The 22179-nt window shown below is 36.2% G+C and overlaps 1 protein-coding gene across 5 annotated transcripts in view; it reads right to left on the reverse strand.

The window, feature by feature from the left end:
• The window catches only part of Kcnh7 (potassium voltage-gated channel subfamily H member 7), a 427553-nt gene that overhangs the window by 49182 nt on the left and 356192 nt on the right, over positions 1-22179 (reverse strand). For 2 of the 5 annotated variants that reach the window (XM_026778717.1, XM_026778716.1), the window contains 2 exons: positions 17305-17704; positions 4577-4777 (listed from right to left, as the gene is read on the reverse strand). In XM_026778717.1, coding sequence (XP_026634518.1) covers positions 4577-4777; positions 17305-17704 — 601 coding nt within the window. Of the gene's footprint in view, positions 1-4517; positions 4778-17304; positions 17705-22179 lie in introns of those variants that run through there. The other 3 variants (XM_026778715.1, XM_026778718.1, XM_026778719.1) reach the window with 2 other exon arrangements.

Genomic DNA, 22179 nt, shown 5'->3' on the forward strand with positions numbered 1-22179 from the left:
CCTCCTCCTCCTCCTCCTCCTCCTCCTCCTCTTCTTCTTCTTCTTCTTCTTCTTCTTCTTCTTAAAAAAAAAACTGATACAAAGTCTCTAATTAGCCTTGACTATACCTAGTAGGCTAGGCTGGTGTGCCTGAGAGTCTTGGAGCTCTGCCTTGTCTGTCTTCCTGGGGGTGGAGTCTTAAGTAAGAGCTACTACATTATTTTTATTTCTCTGAATAAAAATTCTGAATGAGTTGTGGGGATTGAACTCAAATCTTCATGCTTTTGAGGCAGAGTGAGCTGTCTCCCTGTCCCTAACATGAGACTTTCATTGAGTACAATTAGACCACGAACGCAGCGGTGACTCCAATGCTAGCACTGGAGGCATTTCTGCCAGGGAGTTGAGAAACTAGAAGTAATGTGAAAATAAAGAAAACACAATATGATTAAAATATTCCTTAGAAATCCCACCAGCCCCAAGAAATTATGACCTCTGTTGACTAATCTGCCATTTATCAGCTTTACTTCTCCTTTGGTTTTACGTGCTGACTCCTTTAAGAAACATGCTGTGTCATGCAGAATGTCACTGGGCTTGAGAAGACTTTTAGCCTGCTAGGATGACTTCACTGAAATCTTCCAAGACTCCACTCTTACAGCTCTACCCCTCCCATAGCATCACCCACCTCACCGTTCATGGGGAGTCTGGTTAGATCATGTAATACCATACTATCTCTCTTTTTCCTGAAAGACACCACACCACACTATTCTCAACACATAATCACTGTGTTCTAAGTGATTTTTTTTTATCTGTTCACCTTTCTGGAGAATCTTATCATCTAGTCCATTAATCTGGATACTTCTATTCGCATCTCTCAAAACTGCCTTTATTGAACAGTCCTAATAAAAAGTCCATTCCCCCAACCCTGTTCTTCCGAAAACCAACTAAATAAAAATGTGCCCGGACTACCTAATTCACTGTGTGTGTGCGCGCGTGTGCATGTATGACTTGCTCTCATGCTCATGTTTCCTGCTGGTTACCTTTTTTCTCTACAATCAGCAATTCTAATAGAGACGTAGATGAGTGGTTTTTGCACTACATCCATTGCAAGATGCTCCACGAGGAAGGCTTGGATACTCCTTACAGGGAGTGGAGGAAGTGGCAGCTGATAGGCTATGATGTACACACACTGTATTTGAGTACAGATGCATGCTTATACGTGGTGAGTGTATCAGAACTGTAGAAAGTATAAGTGACTTGCTCAAGACGGTGGCAGGCTGAGGACAAGTGCCCAGGTCTCTTGACTTTTTCCTGTTTCTCAGCCATTACTTGGTTGTTGTCACAACAGAAATTTTAGGCAAGGCAAAAATCCACTAAGTGTGCACACGTGATTTTCTTCCAAGCCAATATTAAATTATAGAGATTACTTCCTGTCATGATAAGGGACATTTGGACCATCAAGTATCAAGCCTAGCTCATAGTCTGGTATTAGTCTGCTTGAATTCTACATTTAGATGGAAAACAGTTTTTATTTTCTTGTTGTTCGTCAAACTAAAATAATGTTGGCTAACTTCAGAAAGTTTCTGGTTCGGTTAAGAGATGACTTTGATTTGAAGAAATTCCTTGAAATGTTGCTAGCTCTAACTCGAGAACACATCTCTTTATTATCAATCAGTCCGTTTTCTGTATGAATTTTTCAGGATTAATCTGTGCACATGCTTGAGACAATTATACAGTGCTAAAACTGAAGCCAGACCCTGAAAAACACATTCCTTTCACTATCTTTGTTGGTTTGACCCTTTCCTTTTTTTTCTTCAGCCTATTTGGTTCAAGTAAAAGGGAATCCATAATTGTTTTCTATTCTGGAACATACTGGCAGCAGTATATATGAAAAGTAAAAAACAGAAGGAGTAAGAAATATGGCCCCACTTTTTTTTAGGTCAATTATTTCGATGTTTTGGTGGTCTCCTAAGCAATCAAATGTCTTGGATTGTGAAATAATTTTAAGTGAATTTACTGTGTGTTTGGAAACCTTTACTTCATTTGAAGATGATTGAACAGTAAAAAATGGCCTGAAATGCTTCATGAGAAATTATATTTAAGCTTATACTTAAATAAAATAATATGGAATGTAGATGCAAAATACAACAGTTTGATGTAGTTTTATGTATCACAGTACATAAACTAGCTGATTTTAAATTGTTTTAAAATTATAATTTTACCAACAATAACTTGACAAGACACAATAATCATTAACAATGTGTTTTTGGCAGTCCCATAGTACAGTTGCTTTTCTCTAATCAACGTTGTTTTACACATCATACTTATAGCAAAATCTTCCATTTGCTCTGTGCGGAGTTATCTCATACTGAGTTTTTTTTTTCTTTTTTACTCACTTTGCAGTCACAAAATGAAAATGTAGACACCATGTACAAACAAGGAGTTCGTGCAAAGTCAAGTTTTCAAAACCACATGCAAGTCTCAGCGGCACATGGCTTAGAGCTCACACGCTCCAGGATCATGTAAAACTGGCATGCAGATGAGAGGAGGGAAAAGCACCTACATCATGAAGAGAGGGTGATGAAAGAGAATGACATTTTCTTTATGACAGTTATCTAATGCAAACCGTATACCCATAACCTCTACCAGCTTGGGAATGGGGGCAGAGACGTGGATTTTTGTGGGGCGTAGGAAATTGTACATCAACGTTATTGGAGGTCAAGTTGTTACTGAGATGGAGAATTGCTATTCTGTACTCGGCCTCATCCATGTTATCTTCCCCAGCTTCTTGCTCTCTATTTCCTTTGTTATATCATGCAAAAAAAAAGATCAGAACTAACCCTGGAAATCATTTAACAAGCTCTAAACCTGACAGATAACAAGGGTATTCTCCACAATTTACACGAGAATTAAATTGGATATAAATACCTCCTGTTCTTACCGGTGGGTGTTGTGATTCCGTGTGTTAAGGTGTGAAGCAGGCAGGAAAGAGATAAATCTTTCATAAGTACATTGTAAATAGGCAAGTGGTATAGAAACCATATTTATAGGTAATAGAGTCAAACAATGATAGGTAAATAGTTGTTACAAAAATATTTTATCATAAAAATGGTTATAAATCTAAGTTTTATGGAGAAGGGACATAAATAAATGGCTGTTTTATTACTGTTATTGAAATACCCTGACAGTATGAAACAATAAACTTGAGTGACGCATATTTTAATTAAAAATACTTGACACTGCTTAAGCAAGCCCGGCACTAGAGATTCCTCAGCGGTTTTGAATGCTGGTATCTTTGTTAAACAAGCACAGTAACAATTTATAAAAAGCAACCAATATATACAGGTGCTCTTTCTTGCTAGATTAAAAACCACCTCAGGAGAGATTAATTTAATAAGTGGCTTTTTCACCGTGAACTTTGGGACACCTGAAAATCACAGCTCATCAGCTTGAGCTACATTTTTTCAGCTCTAAGGAACTTGTGTATTTCTTCAAATTAAAAATTTTATAATATGATGGTATTTCTCAGCAAATAAATCACATGCAGCTATGATAAATTTATCTACATATAAATGTGTCTTTGAGTTGGCAGCAAGTGCTCTATGGCTTTCACCGTGATTTCTGATTTTGATTCAAATGGTAAATAGCCATCTAAATTGTCTATATACACTCACACAAAAATGGCATCATGTAATTGATGGAATCAAACATGGATAATTTATTTTCAGAACAGGGGAGTGATGTAAGGACGTGCGGTGTTTTGGTTTTTTTTTTTTCTATAGCTCTGTACTAATCAGTGGGGTTTGGCTTTGTTGTATAATTTATCTGTAGCATTAAATGTCTAAAGCCAAACAGCAAAGTAAATAATATGAGCAATGCTCTTAATCCCAAAAAGAGCTCTTCAGAACTCATTAATCTTAACTAGACTTCTATGCAGTGATTGAGATGCTTCTGAAAAGTGTGTTTTTTTTTAAAAAAAAATCAAGTATTCAAAAGGTGTTAAGGAATACTTGTCCCCTCCTTGAGCAGAGAGTCATTAAACCAAGTAAATATATTGAAATGGAATTTAATTAATTGTTAAAGGAAGTATGAAACTTCCTATCAGAAAGTGCTTTCTGACATACTTAAGGTCTCTAAACTTTCCTACAAATATTCAAGATGTCCTACTCCAAAAGTATGTTCATCTTGGATGGCTGCTTAGGCTCATCCAATTGTCACAGTTGGTTTTTGGAATCTTAATTGAGCATAGGCTCAGCAACTTTTCTTGTTGTTATTTATTTGCTCGTTTGTAACCAGGCCATATCACGAAGGCCTGAGTTTTAGCCAAGACCAATGTTTCCTTTAATTGGAGATGGGAACTCTATGACACATAGTTATATCAGTTTGCATCACGTTATAATGCCTTTGCCACACAGTATAACTAGATATAGCACCATGCAATGCCATGAATTGAGAATGAGACACTATCTCCAGGGGAGAAAAATAAACATCCAAGAGAAGGAAACAAAAGCACGGGGCTCAAAGCTGGTGAGACTGGCCTTTCATTTAGCTATAGCTGTAATGCCTGCGGAGCTTCTGTTTTGGGAAACAGAAGTACATACCATGTTCATGTCAATGCCGTTGGTGTAAGTCCATGCGTGCTGGAAATATTCTTCAAGCCGTTGCCGCAGGGGGTTGGGGATTTGGTGGAAGCGAATGAACTCTTTGACTCTCAGCATTTGCATGTGATACCTGGCGGTCCCCGAGTACAGTCTTTGAATAATTGCAGAAACATTCCCAAAAATGCTTGCATACATTAGGGCTGGATTGGATAAAAAAAAAAAAAAAAGTTATGGGGCAACACTGCATTTGGGCATCGTATATTTTTTTCCAGAATATCAAATGTGCAGATTTTAAGTATTTAACCCAAGTATGCAAGTATGTCAATTTACCCCTGGCCCTTGAGTAAACTAATGCTTTAGTACATTTTTTTTTTAAAAACAGTACAGTGATGTAAAGAACTAAAATCACCATGATTCAAAGTAAAACTCATATTGCTTTATGAGATACACCTGGAACCAAGAACATTAACTAGATGTTTTATATGCTTGTGTTAAGCCATCTTATTTGTAGTAAGCTACATTGTAGTCATCATTACCATAGGCAAAAACATTCTTTAGGGACTTTAATACCACTTTAATTTATATAAGCTTTTAATTTATATTATATAATATTCATTATATATATCTTAGCTGGTGGGCAACTAAGAGCAATGGCAATACCCTATATTGTTTTCGGGGTTTGCAGGATACCCCTGACCAACAACTCTAGAAGTATCACATACATGGCCCTGGACTTTTTTGGTGACTATGGCTTTATCCCCTCTGTAGACTAACTCCAATTAAACTTTTTTGTGTGAATAAATGTATATATAATAAAATAGTAGGTTTCCCTATGGCTATCTCTCTTCCTACACGATATTGTCCTAGGACATGGAGAAATCAAATTGGCATGAGCTAGGAAGCTTTTTTCCTGCTGACTGGCTTTCACAGTATTTGAAAATGATATGTAGATTGCTAGAGAGAAAAGGCGTCAACAATCTTACTCAGCTGTGAACTCATAGAGCTAAAATAATGATCAGCATGGATGTTATCCATGGATGTTATGCCCGTGGGTGCAATAGTAACAGAACAGTAACCAACTTAACTGTCAGCTTCACTGGAGGAGGTTCATGCTTAGTACTGTTCTAAGAACACATGGTTGGGAAGATCATATGCTTGAGGATGAACCTACCACCATTACTTTACTGAATGGACATCGTATCAACCTGCTTTCTACGTCTGTATCTCTCACCCCTCTACCAATGAAATGCTTAGATCTCATCAGAGTGGTTTTTAGAGCAGCAGATAGATACCACAGAAACTCACAATGGGTCAGAGCACAGAGAGCCACTTTCCTTTCCCTCCAGGCTCAACGAACATCAAGGAAGAGGAGGTAGAAAGATTTTAAGAGCCAGAGTCAGGGAGGACCAGAGCAAAAGAGCGTCTTCTAGATATGACAGGACCAGCTGCACTCCTTAACTCACAGGGGCTGCGCTTGCCTACACAAGAACAAGCCAGGCAGCATTCCAGCACAGGGGAGGAAAGAGCTCCTGAGAGCTGGATGGCTTTTGGGGAGGGAGAGTCAGTTCTTTAAGGTTGTGGATTCTGGTGGATCAACTATGCTCTGGAGAATGACCCTATACCCATGAGTATATGGTAGCACAAATTGGACTTGTTGGGTTATCAAAAAATGGTGGGTAGTAACATAAAGATGGGAGGAGAGGTAGGAGAGGTGGAGCTGGAAGGTGGCCACAATTACATTGTATGTATATATGAAATTATCAATGAAGTAATAAGATATTATAATAAAAAAATTAGAAATTAATCTTGAGTTGGATAGTGGTGGTGCACACCTTTAATCCCAGCACTCAGGAGGTGGCTATCTGAGTTTGAGGCTAGCCTGGTCTACACAGCTTGTTCCAGAACAGCTAGGGCTGTTACACAGAGAAGCCCTGTCTCAAAAAAAATTAATATCAAATTAGACTTAAAGTATTAATTTCAAAAATGGACTTTGCTATCACAGCCTGGAATATAATCTTGTCATAATAAAAATGAATTGCAAAATTTCAACACTTTGGAGTTCTCAAATAAGTGATTAATTTTCTTATGGAACATAGAGTTTTCTTAGAGTGTTAATTTGTATATAATTTTTAATTTATTCCAAGTTGATCATATATATATATATATATATATATATATATATATATATTTAGAAAAAATGTATACTGCTTAACTTTTGCCAAGAAAGCTGTGCCACATTTTGCTCATCTATTGGAAGAAAGTGCTACAGAATTACTTCTTGGGATAACATTTTTTAAAATGTGTGTGAACTTTTTTGCCTGCATGAATGTATGTGTACCATGTGTGATTATTTTTTTTTTTTTGTTCACAGAGGCCAGAAAAGGGGTCAGTGCCCTGGAACTGGAATTAAAGATGGTTGCAAGCCCCTATGGGAACTGAGCCCAGTTACTCTGTAAGAGCAACAAGTGCTCTTAACCACTGAGCCATTTCTCAAGTCCTTGGAATATATTTTTATTTAAGATTGCCATGTTCTTATTGTTTTTCCTTTTGTGTTTACATTTCTAATAATTAAAACATAGAAACACTATTTTATGAAGAAAGATTACATGATCTATTTTCTGCTGATGGATCTTTGGGACTCTGTCAAGAGCTTTGATATGGCAATGAAGGTTTCAAGCTCTGGGGCAGAGCACAGAAGTAGCTGAGAGATGTACCAAAAGCAAAAGCACAATTTGAAGTATAAGATTCAACTATGTTCATCCAACACATCTTTTTACTTGAAGTGCATTTTCTGGACAATCCTCTAAAATCTACTTGCTTATATAAAATGTAGATGTTCCCAAACTTATGCTCTGTTACATGAATGTGGTTTTTTGACCATTTGTTTTCCTTTCCAGCTCATTTCCTTGGTGTGTCTTGTCATGTTTGAGTGTCATAATCTTTGTTTGCCATAGACGTCCAAAGGAAGGAATGTTTCTGGGAAAGATGCAATCATTTGTTAAAATACATAAAAGTGAGGACTCTGAGGATTAATTTCATGACAATTTGACTAGGGCAGAGTGTTCACATAATTTGATTATGCGACACACTATGTGAGTCTGTAAGGTTATGTGTGGTTGAGATACACATCTCAAATTAACACTTGAGATAAGTAATGAAGATTGAATTCTCCTCTGTAGGCAGTCATCACCCATCCAGTTTAAAGGTCTGAGCAGAGTGGACATTGGAGCAGGGAATGTTTGCTCTCTTTTTCTCTCTTACTCTCTAGAGCAGAGCACTGCTCTTGACTCTGGGCCGTACTAACCAAGAATAACATTATGCCTTGGTTCTCCTGCAAAACTCTAGATCACATCCTTGTCTTAGGTACCAGTTTGGTTCTCCTGTGAAAATCTTGACAAATAGAAGAACCCTATAGTAAGGCTAAGTTGGCCAGTCTGTGGAACATCAATGCTCTGGAATGCGCTATGTGTAAAATGTCAGTCGTTTGCAATGTTGATCAGCTTCTTAGTTTGCTTCATCTTCAGGAAGAACCAGCAGATAGGAACTGTTTCTAATTTGAGTAAATTAATACTTTATTGAGGAGATGGCAATATTCACAGGAAGTTGATTCGTGTGACTCATTTGAGAAGTATATTTTACTGAGAGAAATTTTTTGATATGCAAAATCATATTTTTCATATCACTAACTTTCCAAAGTTACACACTGTCTCACACTCATGAAGCAGATTATGAGAGTACAAGACCCTCAGCAACTATTTTTCCTGAAGTTCATAATGTAAAGTGGGCCTTAATACATACACAGTAGTTTTATCTCCATTTCTTCATGAAAATGAATCAAAAGCCAAACACAGAACCAGGAACTGACTACACTGTTATGTATGTTAGGATTATGAATGCTAGCATTCAGGCATTATGCTGGCCCCTGCCACCTGGCAGGATGTACTCAGGCAGTACTTTGGCCAGTCCAGTGTCCTATGGCTGCTATGTCACTAATCTGTATGCAGGTAGAAAAAGGTCCCTTGAGGCAGAGGCAGGCGTATCTCTGTGAGTTTGAGGCCAGGCTGGTGTACAAGAGCTAGTTCCAGGACAGGTTCTAAAACTACAGTGAAACCCTGTCTTGAAAAAAAAAGAAAGAAAGAAAAAGACAAGCTCCAGTCGGGCGGTGGTGGCTCCTGCCTTCAATCCCAGCACTGGGGAGGTAAAGACAGACAGACATCTGTGAGTTCGAAGCCAGCGTGGTCTACAAGAGCTAGTTGCAGGACAGGCACCAAAACTACAGAGAAACCTTGTCTTGCAAAACCAAACCAAACCAAACCAAACCAAACCAACCAACCAACCAACCAACCAACCAACCAACCAACCAACCAACCAAACAAACAAAAAAAACAAGTTCCACCCATTCCTGTTCTCTTTACTGTTCTTCTGAAGAGGCAAGTAGGTCCCTACCTCTCTCTGTCTCTGTCTCTGTCTCTTTCTGTCTCTCTGTCTCTGTTTCTCTCTCTGTCTATCTCTCTCTGTGTCTGTCTCTGTTTCTCTGTCTGTCTCTCTCTGTCTCTGTTTTTCTTTTTTTTTTCTCTTTCTCTCTCCACCGCTTCCCCTTCTCTCAATAAACTCCTCACCTAAGCTCTGTCTGCATGGCGTCACCCACTGTGGTTTGTCTCTCACCCACCGCAAAGGTCGCTCCCATGCAAAATCATTACATTGTGAAAATGGAAAACCTAGATTCTAAGTATGAAATTGGAAACATGAATGAGAAATTGGAGGATGTATTTGAATTTTAAAATCCTAAGGAAAACATGGGGTTTTATACACCCTTCCATTTTAAAACAAAACATCACCAGTTAGAGAGAACAAATTATTATTATTATTATTATTATTATTATTATATTTTTGCATTTATTTAGTTGGAGCCCATGCACTGGCATGGAATATTAGTCAAATGTATATTGGCAAAATAAATAAATGAATAAACAAATAATACTATTTATTTATAGGAATTTCTTTCTCTAACTCAACATTTCACTTAACCTTTCTTAACCTTCAGTGGAAAGTTTTGACTTCATCAAAATTGTTTACTTTAGGTTGAAGTCTCATAGAAACAAAATAAGCATAACCTTCTTGAGCCCATAACCACACATATTAAATGCTCGTGAAGTATTAGCCTTAGATTCTGGTAGAACCACTACAGTTTGCTTTTTTAAAAATCTATTTCATGTATTTCAAAAATATGTAACCAAAGGATGAGAATTTTTGACGATGCATAAAGGATGAGACATAGCTAGATGCATCCATTTTAAGCATGTATTTCATTTGGTTGTGGCTAATGTGAGCATTCCTGTTGACATATTGAGAGATTAGCCTGTTTCTCCCCTCCCGGAATACTTCCTCACATCATTTCAGACGTGGAACTGCAGAGACAAGCTTCATTAGCTAGGGACCAAGGCACACAAACCATCCACGTTGGTCTTTTGTTCAGCGTAATGCTGAGAATCATTGTCCCTCAGTACCTTAAAAATCTGTGAATCCTAAAGGTGTACCAGAGTTTGTTTGCATCATCTGCTGATGGAAAGCACAGCATGTCTATACAGTAAACACTGCCCTGAACATTTGTGTACAGATCTTTGTGTAGGCATGTATTTTCATTTCTGTTTCAAACACCTAGGTGTGGAATGTTTGTGTGGTATGGCTTGTTTAACTTTACAAGAGACAAGTTCTTTGCCAAAGTTGTCTTATTTTGTGTTCCCGCAAACATACTATGGCAATACCATTTGTTCTAGATCCTGCCAACATTTGGTAGTTGCCAATTTACATTTACCATGGTAGCATGTGTGGTGTGTCTCATTAGTGTTTAATTTGCATTTCACTGTGATGATTAATACCACAGTTAAACATACTTTTCAATGTTCAGGTGTGTTTTTGTTCTGTTAAAAACAAACAAAAAATAATTTGCTCCTAAAGAAAAGCCTCAATGTTTTACAACTTTAAGTTGTAAGAATTCTTAATATATTTTGGCTGCCAGTCTTTTTCATACCTATATCTTCAAAATACTTTCTTCTAGTCTCTTACTTTCAATTTCTTTGTTTTAAACAATGCCATTTGATTTTTTTTGGGGGGGGGAGAGTGTCTAACCACATTGATCTGAAAATTGCTGTGTAGGGCAGGCTGGCCTCAAACTCACACCTGTCTTCATTGCCTACCTAAGTGCTAGGTTTAAGGCATGTGCCATCACACCCAACTGAACAATGCCATTTCAAAAGAAGCCACTTTTGATGAAATATAACTCAATAATTTTTAATTTAAACATCTCTTATGTCTGTTATCATAATGTTATCCAGAGTGTAATTTGTTCTAAGTTGTCAATCATAAATCATAAATCAGTTCTACTGTTCCTTTTTGTTGTGGGTTGTAGTGGTGGTGGTATTGGGGATTAAATTCAGGGCTTTTCATGCCTGTAGAACTCTCTACATTTGACCTACAGCTTGAGCCCCAGAGTCCAGCTTTTTATTCAAAGTGCGTAAAAGTCCTCCTTCATCTAATTTTTCTGCTTTCATTGTTTCCTCTTCTGTGTCAGAGTGGTGAGACCATGCTGATATTTGTCTGGGACTTTGCAAACAAACCACTAAGGCCAATGGTATAAATGGTGATTTACACCAACTGTACCGCTAAGAGCAATGGTTCTCAACCTGGGGGTTGTGATCCCTTTGCCATCATGGGGCTCACCTGAGGCCACTGGAAAACACAGACATTTACAATATGATTCATAACAGTAGCAAAATTATGAAGTAGTAACAAAAATAATTTTATGGTTGGAGGTCACCACAACGTGAGGAACTACATTAAAGGTCACAGCGTTAGGAGGGCTGAGACCCACTGACTAAGAACATTGATTTGTTCTGCCTGAGGACCATGAGGGCACATAGCATAGATGAAAGTTAGCCTAGAGCCCTAGAGCATGCGCAGACGAGTGGTGCAGCCAAACCAGAGCAGCAGGGGTGAAGTGAGGGCAACTGAATTAACAGCTTGGCTTTACAATGTCCTAAGAATCAGAACGTCCCTTTTGCAATGCTGCGCATTTGCAGCTTGGTTCAGCCTAGTGTAAGGCATATCCATTTTATTAACTTTTTATTTATTTTTTTTTTATTTTTATTTTATTTTTGTTTGGTTTTTTCGAGACAGGGTTTCTCTGTGGTTTTGGAGCCTGTCCTGGAACTCCCTTTGTAGACCAGGCTGGTCTCGAACTCACAGAGATCCGCCTGCCTCTGCCTCCCGAGTTCTGGGATTACAGGCGTGTGCCACCACCGCCCGGCCTTTTATTAACTTTTTAAAAAAACTCAGAACTTATGTCCTCCACTATCTCTCTGTATGTGTTCAAATAGTTTTTCAATTTTCTCTCAACTCTATCATTCTTTTGTTCCTATTTATATACCTTGAAGTTACTTTTAAACATTTACCAACTTTTAAAGAGAGATGTAAGAGCTTTCAACTTGATAATAAGAACTCTTTGATCATCGCTTTAGCTAATTTCTATAGGCTTGGGCATTTTTCATTTTAAATTTTATTCACGTAGTTCTTGGTAACTATTTCTTTCTCGAACATTTAATCCTGGCTCAAATGATGGAGGATTTCACAGCAGCGATGAAATGCTACTTCATCTTCCTCTCTTTGTGCTAATATCATCACACCTCCTTTTACATATACTTCACAAGACCTATCAATTCACAGACGTGATTTTCACACTGGTCAATTATTTGGAAGATGTATAAAGACAAGAGAGCATGTTTTCAGTTTATTCCTATATTGACTAGCTTTGGTCTTCTTCATTCCAGAATTTCACAGGCTATATTTCTCATTCATTGGTAAAATTTTTAGTTTCTTATAGTCTGCTTATGATAAATCAAGTCATTTGTATCCTTGTCCTTACTTGAAATACAGTTTAATCATAAATTTCCATGTCGACAGACACTGTTTTTCTCTCAGCAATTTAGCTCTTTATCTATGGTGTTATTTATCCCATTGTATATAAGAAATCTTTCAATTTTATTTTATTATTTTATTTTGCTGTATCTGTCTTGGTTTTCTTTTTATCACCTTGAAATTTTTTACTTCATGACTAGTTTTGTTAGTTTGATAATGTGTCTTGATATGTTTTATTCACAGTTTTAATATTCATTGAATTTTTTGAGTCTGTAGTTTATAGTTTTCCTTGATCTTGACAAAAATCAAGCCATTCTACTTCTGACCACTTCTCTAGTTGCTCCCCTCATTCTGAGGGTTCCTCTTTCTTGTCTCTGCTTGCTCCTTTTTTTCTTGAGGATTCCTCTCTCGCATTTATCAATTGCTTGATCTCACTTTCTGGCCAAGTGTTTTCTGTCAGTTCCACTTGCTGTATGCCTGTTTCCTGTCTTGCTTCTGGCTCAAACCTTTGTGCCATCATAGCTGTAATTATTTTTAAGTTAATATTGTATAGTGCTGTACTATTTCTTCTTTTAAAAATGTTAGACTGTTGTTTTTGATGAGTGACTATCTTTCTGTGTGTGTTACATTGCTATATTAGTGTGTGTGTGTGTGTGTGTGTGTGTGTGTGTGTGTAGCTGTATGTATACTTGCCATGCATCCATGCGTGGGGCCCAGAGGGTGATGTCTGATCTGAGTTATCTTCCTCTGTCACTTATCCATCTTAGTTTTTGAGATAAAGTCTGTTGCTGAATTTGGAACTTGTCAGTGGATTGCCTGGCTAGCAAGCTCTAGGAATTCTCCTGTCTCTACACCTAGTGATGGGTTAAAGACACTTTGTCACCATGCCCAGATAGTTTATATGGCTGTTGGAGATTTAAAAAAAAAATCAGATCTCCAGGCTTTCACAGAAAGTACTTTATACACTGAGCAATCTCCATACTTCCATACCCCTACACCCTTCTTCTCTCTTCTTTTTTCCTTCTTTCTCCTCCTTCAGTTTCTTTTTCCCCTCTTCTTACTCCACCTTCCTCTTTCAAATTTTAATGTATTTGTGATTGAAATATAGACACATACAATCTGTATATTCATGGAGTATCATATAACATTTTGATGATGTATGTATTTGAAGTATTATAACTCTCCTTATACATTTATTATTTTTATAATAAAGCAGTAAAAATCCTTTAAATAATTACCATCTACAGTCATATCAGGGATATTTTGTTCCTGTACATGCATGAACGTACCATATTCGTATTTGTTCAGTATTCTTTCATTTTGAAATTATGCACACTATTAAAATGAATTATTCAATCTTGTTCTGTGTTCAGTGAAAATGACAGCTTTGAAACTTCCCGCAGATGTTTGTTATTTGTATTTACTGAGGCCATTTTTGCAGGCTCTTATTATGTAGCCCATACTGGTCACCAGTTTCTGTCCTTCCTGTTACCAGTACTGAGTGCAGGGATTGGAAGTGCACTGATCTTTGCCTTCCTTTCGATAGTTTAGAATTCTTTATTTTTATTTTTCTTACATGATAATGCTGTAATATGTATGTATAGTTTTTTGTCCACAATGTGGCTTCATTGTTATCTTTTATAATTTTTTTGTTTTCTAAATAATTAAGGAAGCTAAAATTTCAACCAGATAATATTTATGGTTATAATAAACACACAAATTATATTTTATATTAATTTTTCTTTTGTCTTTTAATTTTATGTCGAAAATAGGACTTTTCTAGGTGTGATACATTTGGCTTAGTATGTAAATCTTGCTAATTACAAGAACCAATTAATTTTTGCATATAATTTCATGTAGTGGGAGACATCAGGAACAAATGTGTCACTATGCCTAAAGGCTAAGAACATTTCATGAGCAATGTTGCAACTGCTGTGTTTCAAGTTTCAATTTTACCTTTCCCCTTATCAATGAGATCATAGGTCATGAGAGTATTCTCCAGCAATGCTTAGAAAATTTTCTGTGTGACATCAAGCTTTGCAGAACTCATTTTAATCAATGCTTATAAAAACGACTCTTCTGCTTGAATAATATGTGTGGAATGTGAACTAAATTTTCCTCTATTGAATTTGAATAGAGTTTTCTCTTAAAAGATCAAAATTATCTGTAGTAATCACATATTCTTTTTAAAGGCTCAGTATAGGTAAACTAGTGTTATGTTTATCAAGAGCATGAAAAGAAAGAACAAAAGAAGGAAGGAGGGAAGTAAAGCAAAGACGAAAAGGGGACTAAGAAAATCAAAATAAGGGGGGAGAGGAAACAGGCAAGAGAAGCTGTCACTATTCCTCTGACATTAGCTATTGTGTGTAGGCTAAATAAGAACTAGCATTTGTTTTTAATAAAATGCTTCACATGATAAATATCATATTACAGTGATGAGGATTTCTAAGCAGTGAACAGGATAACTGGTTGTGAGTTTTGTAAGTTCCTTGAGTTATTTTTTTCTTGATATACGTAGGTACTCTTTTCTTATATAGATACATTCATATTTAATTCACAGATATAAGTATTTAATCAAGAACAGATATTTTCTTTGCCTTGTTTGATATTAATGCAAGTAAAATCTTTGACCTCCGTGAAATATATTCTGATAGATTCTTTGCTGTCGTTTTGAGTGTGTTTGTGTGTGTGTTTATGTGTATATGCACATGTGGAAGCCAGAAAATTGATATTTGATGTTTTCATCAATCACTTTCTAACACACACACACACACACACACACACACACACACACACACACACACACCTTATTATATTGATATGTGTTAACTTTGAGTTTGTAAGCAAGTGTGCATCTGTGTGTTTTGGGTTCGTTGTGTGTGCATGTGTAGGCCGGCCATGACTTGTGTGTGTTAAGAGGGCAACTGGTAGGTGTCAGTGTTTCCCCTCCACCGTATGCATCTGGAAATTAAACTGGGTTTTTCAGGCTTGGGCATCGGTGTCTACTTGCTGAGCCATCTCCCTGGTCATTCCATCATGTTTTTCACATCTCAACAGACCCACTGGGTGGCCACAAAGTCTTAAGGATCCTCCTATATCTGCACCCCTAATTCCAGGAATTCAAGTGTGCACAGTTGCACTGGGCTTCTGTGTTAGTGCTCAGGACCTGTCAAGCTTGCAAGCCAAAACCTGTGCTGAGTCATCTCCCAGCCCATCTGTGGTTCTAATTACATTAAAAGTGACTTTAATGTGTATTTCTATTTTTTTTAATAGGTTCCAGTCCCATTGCCTTCTTCATGCAATGCTGCTTCTGTGTTTGTGGCCAAGAGTGTGATGGAATTGTCATAGAAGATCTTGAAGGTTTAAAAATGTATTTTCTTATGAAAATGTTATTGAAAAAAAAAACTAAATTTTAGGCAGAGTAGATGACTGAGAGAACTCATTTAAGTTTCATCTTAATGTGGTTTTATCTAACCACACTTCAGTAACTAATTATGGCAACATGTAAAAAATCAATTGTCAAGATCTGTTTTCTACTTTGTACACCATCCAAGGGTAGTGCTCCTTTCAAAGCTGTTATTCTTGTCTGCCATCATCTGGGTAACCTCTAGGTTGTTAACTAGGTCTTTTAAAAAATATTATTAAGTCAACTCTATCTTACCACAATTTTTTTATTCTCAATAATATATGACATAAATTATTCTCTTTATATAAAGCCTCTGCAGAGTAAAAAACAATGTCAGGCCTTAGAATGATATCAAAAGGAAAGCAATTTAAAATTAATAAGAGAGAGAATTGGTCGTAGGTATTATTGTAAGGGTTTTATATGTACGAGAGAAAGATTTATGTCTGGAATTCTATTTTCCAGCTTAACTTGGTCGCTACTCGAATCAGAAAATATCTATTAGTTCTAAATTATAATCACTTTTATGCAACAATGAATGAACTATACTTTCTAGATCTGCAGACTAACTATGCACATCACTCCAGTTTACAGCCATGATATTCTAGGGTAAAAACAAAGCCTCATTGAATGTAGGAAATTGTGACTTCTGTATTTACATTTGAGAGTTTAACCAACCATGAACAAAAAATATTTTCAAAAAATTATGCCTATACTGCACACATCTGTTCTTCTTTGTGAGATTTATACATTTATGCTGTAGGAAATACAAGTAGTCTAGAAGTGATTTAATATACGCGTGAAGATTTTTTGGATTAAAGACAATTTTGTGATACTATTTTTAAAATTTAATTTTCAGATTTTATTTATTGTTATGTTTGCGTGTGAGTGCCTACATGAATCTATTTCCACTATGTGCATGTCTTATATTTTCAGAGGCCAGGAGGGGGTATTAGATTGGAGCTAGAGTTAGTGGGGGTTGTGTGTGTGCTAAGAGCAAGCATCTAGGCAAGAGTAGCAAGTGTTCTTAACCACCGAGCCATCAACAGAGCCCTCAGTGTGATACTATTTTATATTAAGGACTCGTGATACTCTTTTATAGTAAGAGGCTGCTCAGGTTCAGACAAGGATGAGACACATCCTGAACTAACCCTGGGATCCCGAAGTGATGAGTATATTTTATATTGATATTAAAGCTAGTTCTAAGCAAATAATATGAAAACAATTTTTGTTTCTGCACTTCACTAAGAAAATTTATACTTTATGGAATATAGCATACACATGTGTAATCCTACCATCGCCACAGTTTCTGAATCTTGCTTTATTTTCTATGTTCTAGAAATACCAATTTTGTGTTATTACTTTATCCTAACAGAGAACAGGAAAAAAAAAAAAAGGAAATCTACTTACAGCCAATCAACATGACACAAATGGAGAAGATTTTCTCCGAATTGGTGTTGGGAGACACATTTCCAAATCCTACACTGGTCAAACTGCTGAAGGTAAAATAAAGTGCCGTGACGTATTTGTCTTTAATGGACGGTCCAGAACTCGAGTCACTGTCATTGTAACGTTTCCCAATTTGTTGTCCTAAGGAATCCAACCATCCAATTTTGTCAGTCAGATAGGGCCTCTCTACATTCCCAATCGCATACCAGATGCAAGCCAGCCAGTGGGCAATCAGGGCAAATATGCACATTAAGAGCATAAGAACCGCGGCGCCGTATTCGGAATAGCGATCCAGCTTCCTGGCCACGCGCACAAGACGAAGGAGCCGCGCAGTCTTCAAAAGACCAATTAATGTTGTCGTCTGTGGAAATAAATGCGAATGGTCAGAAACAGCTGTTTCAAGGTATGTTCTTGTAAGGTTGAACTGTTAACAGAAAATGGGAAAACGGACGAAGACTTGAATCAAGTATGAAGATTAGTTCTTCACCCAAAGAGTATTAATTCCACTTTGAAAAATATGGGACTTTGGAACCCAATGTCTTGGCATGCAAAATCAATGGAATGAGCATCAGATTTCACAAGGTCTACAAAAGTGACTTTCATGCAATATGCTCTACTAAAGTGTTCCTTCCTCAACCAATGTCCAGGGAGTTGATTGTGTGTCTACCACGTACCACGCACCATAATTACAATGCAGGAATAAAGTTCTCTCTAACAAAGACAGACAATTATATAGACAAGGGATCTCCTCTAATGAAGAGAAAAAAAAAAAGTCTGCTATTTCCTGGCAGGGAGACTGAAAAGTGAGATCTTGGGATTAGCATTAGTTATGGTTATTGCATAATTGCTATTTGGCAATATAGTTTGTGGTAGAGATCACAAGAGAGGAAGACCCCAAAAGACCTTTCTAACTAGGCTGTGATGAAGTTGAAAACACCTGAGCGATATGAAGGAGTCAGCCAAGCTTTCTTGTAATTGTTAGGAGCCCTTGGTGGATACCTGCATGCACGAATTACAATCTATATTTAAATATCTCTTTCTTTCTTTTCTCCTGAATGCATCAAATTCATAAATCGTTTCTTGGTATCCTGATGACATCACAATTGTATTTTGGAGTATGATGCATGTTAACTAATTGCATGATTGTTGCTGACCAGGTATTTAATGATAGGATACTTTTACATAATAACAGGATATTTAACTGGTTGTTAAGAATCGAAATCTGATAAGTACAAATTACAAGTTCATTTCTTATGTTTCCTAAATAATGTCAACTAGAAGTACTATATAATTCGCAGAGCATGTAATTATTCCATAGTAACATGGTGTTTACCAATCAATTATTGAGTCATTATATCTCTTTATTGTGGTGTTTATTTTACAAAGTACTTCCAAGTGTGTGAAGAACGCTAATGTTTTAGTTGAAGAACTAGCACTCAGAGTAACTCTCACCCCATTGCTATAAAAATACTGATTTAGTGAAAAAATATTACTGAGTATACAGGAAAACTTTTAATGGAAACATTGTAGTAAATCTTCTCTTTGTTCCTTTGTTACAGTCAAGCAAAGGAAAATACTTTAGTTTCCCTTGAATTCATTTCTGTAAGATTGGAACTCTCCAAAAGTAGGAGGACTTTGCCTAGCTTGGATGGACTTATCATAACAGGATTATAGCTTTTTTCATCTTGGTTGTGCCAATAAATAAGTTAATATTTTCACAATGCAACGCAGAAAACAGGTTTTCCCTCTTCACATCTTTAAAGACACATGCCCCATCAATGAATTCCAGAATTTAAGAGAGCATTACAGAGTTCACTGGAAGTAAAGTAAATGTCCCTGTTTATACAAATACAACAGAAAGTTCAGTTATGTACATGGACTTTCGAACAGGCAGCCTTATAACTAAGTTCTACGTGGATAGCTGTATGCCACATTGGACAGGTTCTTTTTACACTCGGGCTTTAGCTGCTTTGTTTATAAATGGAAATATGATGTCTACACGGGTGTAGGTAATATCTAATAAGTGATAGATCTTCACATTTCTATTTAAATATTTCCTCATATTTCTGTTTCTACTTGTAGGAACTTTATGTTATAAAATGTGTTGATGGGGGGCTGGAGAGATGGCTCAGAGGTTAAGAGCATTGCCTGCTCTTCCAAAGGTCCTGAGTTCAATTCCCAGCAACCACATGGTGGCTCACAACCATCTGTAATGGGTCTAGTGCCCTCTTCTGGCCTGCAGGCATACACACAAACAGTATATTGTATACATAATAAATAAATAAATTAATTAATTAAAAAATGTGTTGATGGAGCTTACATACTTTCCAAATATACCACATAGACAATTGGAATCTCAAATGGAAGCCTGGCAACATGGATGAGGGTGCCCTCAGAAAATGGATGGGTCTTGGAAAGACAAGAACTTCATCTAGGTAAATGATTGCCAGGCGCTTACAGCAGGAGTCCCATTTGCTCAGTCTCACCGTGTCTGCCCAGTTCAGACTCTTGAGTTTATTTCTTCTCCTAACACCACTGCCTGTTTGTGTGTCTTTCAAAACCAGAGCTTGTTAAGCATTATTGTGCAAATACTAAAATTCTTATTTGGTTTTAGAATAAAAAGTTTCAAAAATAATTTAAATATAATGGAGATTTACCAGGTAGTAGGTTAAATTAAGTAAATTCCTTACAGAACACTGACAGTTTCATAATGGGTTGTAAAGCAGTAGACTAAAAGGAAAATAATAAAAATAATAAAAATCTGCTGCGTAGGCTTCATACCCTTGTGCGTTTCCACCTCGAACACTCTAAAAATTTCTACTATATTTACTTAGTAATGAAAATAGAATTTATGTGAAGCTAAGGTCTTTCAAGAATATAAATCAGTATAATTTACATGATCACATATGAATGACAAATATTCTAAGAGAAAATAAGTTTAAGAAGCCTTGGACTCGTTCACAATTTTTATACCTGATAATTACAGGAATAATAAGAGAAAGGAAGGGCAGAAGGAGATACAGGAGAGGCAGGAGGGGGGAGTCGAAGAAAAATAAGCCGGATGGAAGAGGAGAGATGAAGTTGTGACTCACTTTCGTTGTTAGGAGAGGTGGAATTAACAGTACCTTTGACAGTCATTCACGACTCTAATATTTACCCAAGCTCAACTACATGAGCTAGTTTTATGTTGTACGAATGTTGTGCCATTTTTCTGTTGACAAATGCTGCCAACTCACTTGGATTGTCTTTGCTACTGATCCTTGTGCATACTGCCATACTGTCTTGCCTGAGATTATAGAGAGAAGATAAGGGATGACACCAAATCTCTGAGAGAATAGGCCAGGACATTTCTGATCTCTGCTTGCTGAGTAGCTCTTGGCAAAAAAAATTAAAAACAAACAAAAACAAAAACAAAAAAAACCTCAGCATGTCCTAAACTTTGTTGACTTTTATAAATAGGGTGATAAAAATAGATAATAAGCAAGTACTTCTGCAGTAGTGAAGGAAGGTACTTTGCCAATTTTACCTATGAGCTATAGTAAGGCAGAAACAAGAGGTCCTAGAATATCAAACTTCATTTTATAGTACCTGTGCAATGTAGAACTCAGCTCATTCATTTTGACTGAAAAATATTCATTTTTTCCAGACTGTAATAGTAAAAAAACTTTACTTATATAAGATTTTCATTTTAAATGTCCTGTTTAGTACTTTTTAATTTGACAGCTTTCCTTCACAAATACAATTATTTATATCTCTTGAATAATGAGTATAATTCAATTATATTGTTTTAAAATATCTATTATTTATTAAAGGTCTTAATTCCTTCTGATATTGGTGGAAATGAAGTTTCCTCATTAAACAAATGACTTTTTTGATTAAAGATACAACTATACACTTGGAAAAATGATGTATCGGAGACCAGAATAAAAAAAGTATATTAATTTTTTGATGAACATCATATAATAAATTGGTCAATATGTTCCTTCAATGTTGTAAAACTTTGCGAAGTACTGAAATTAGTTAATTCCTGTCAGGATTAGTATTATTAAAAATAAGTCTGTGTAGGGTTAGATTGAGAAAGCTTTGCCAATAAGAAAAATTTATATGCTGAAAAATTTTTAAATTTACTTTGTTAGTATTTATAAAAATCTTATACTAAAAAATGTTTAGTGTCCTTAGAGAACTTAAAGTCACTTAAAAAAGTTAACATGTAGGTAAATTATAGCAATTATTTTTTTTATAAATGATGAAATATAAACATGTTCTCTTTGGTTTTATAGGATGGACTACAGAATCAAGCATCAATGAAACTTCAGTTGAATGCATTATTCCACCCTACTTCCCAATAAATAAATGAATGGGGGATACAGAAACATTTGCAAATAAAAATTGCAAGATTCCATATTCAATATTTTTGCTTTAAATTTTATTCCAGGTAATTCCCATTCAAATGTATACTTTACACACCATTTAATGAATTATTTAAACAATGCGGCTCAATGATAAAATTGTCTAGATTCTAGCCTTTTCATTCAGTTGTCTAATACTTTTCAACATTTCTGAGGACATGTTTATTAAAACTATCAATATCTGTATTTGGATATGTGCAGAATCCCGAGGAATTATCTAGCTTGTTTCTTTATTCAAATCAAATTCCACAATTGATTTTACTAACTATGTATTCCAAAGAAATGATTCTACAGTTTGCTGCGGAATTCCTTTCAATTCCAAGCTTAATGATTGATACACTTACACTGTATCATTGTTAACAATCTATTATACTGTAATATTAAATTCCTTTCTATATCACTGCAGTAACATAGAAACTGGGCATCA

The sequence above is a fragment of the Microtus ochrogaster genome, chromosome 4 (assembly GCF_000317375.1).
Source record: "Microtus ochrogaster isolate Prairie Vole_2 chromosome 4, MicOch1.0, whole genome shotgun sequence".
NCBI classification, from domain to species: domain Eukaryota; kingdom Metazoa; phylum Chordata; class Mammalia; order Rodentia; family Cricetidae; genus Microtus; species Microtus ochrogaster.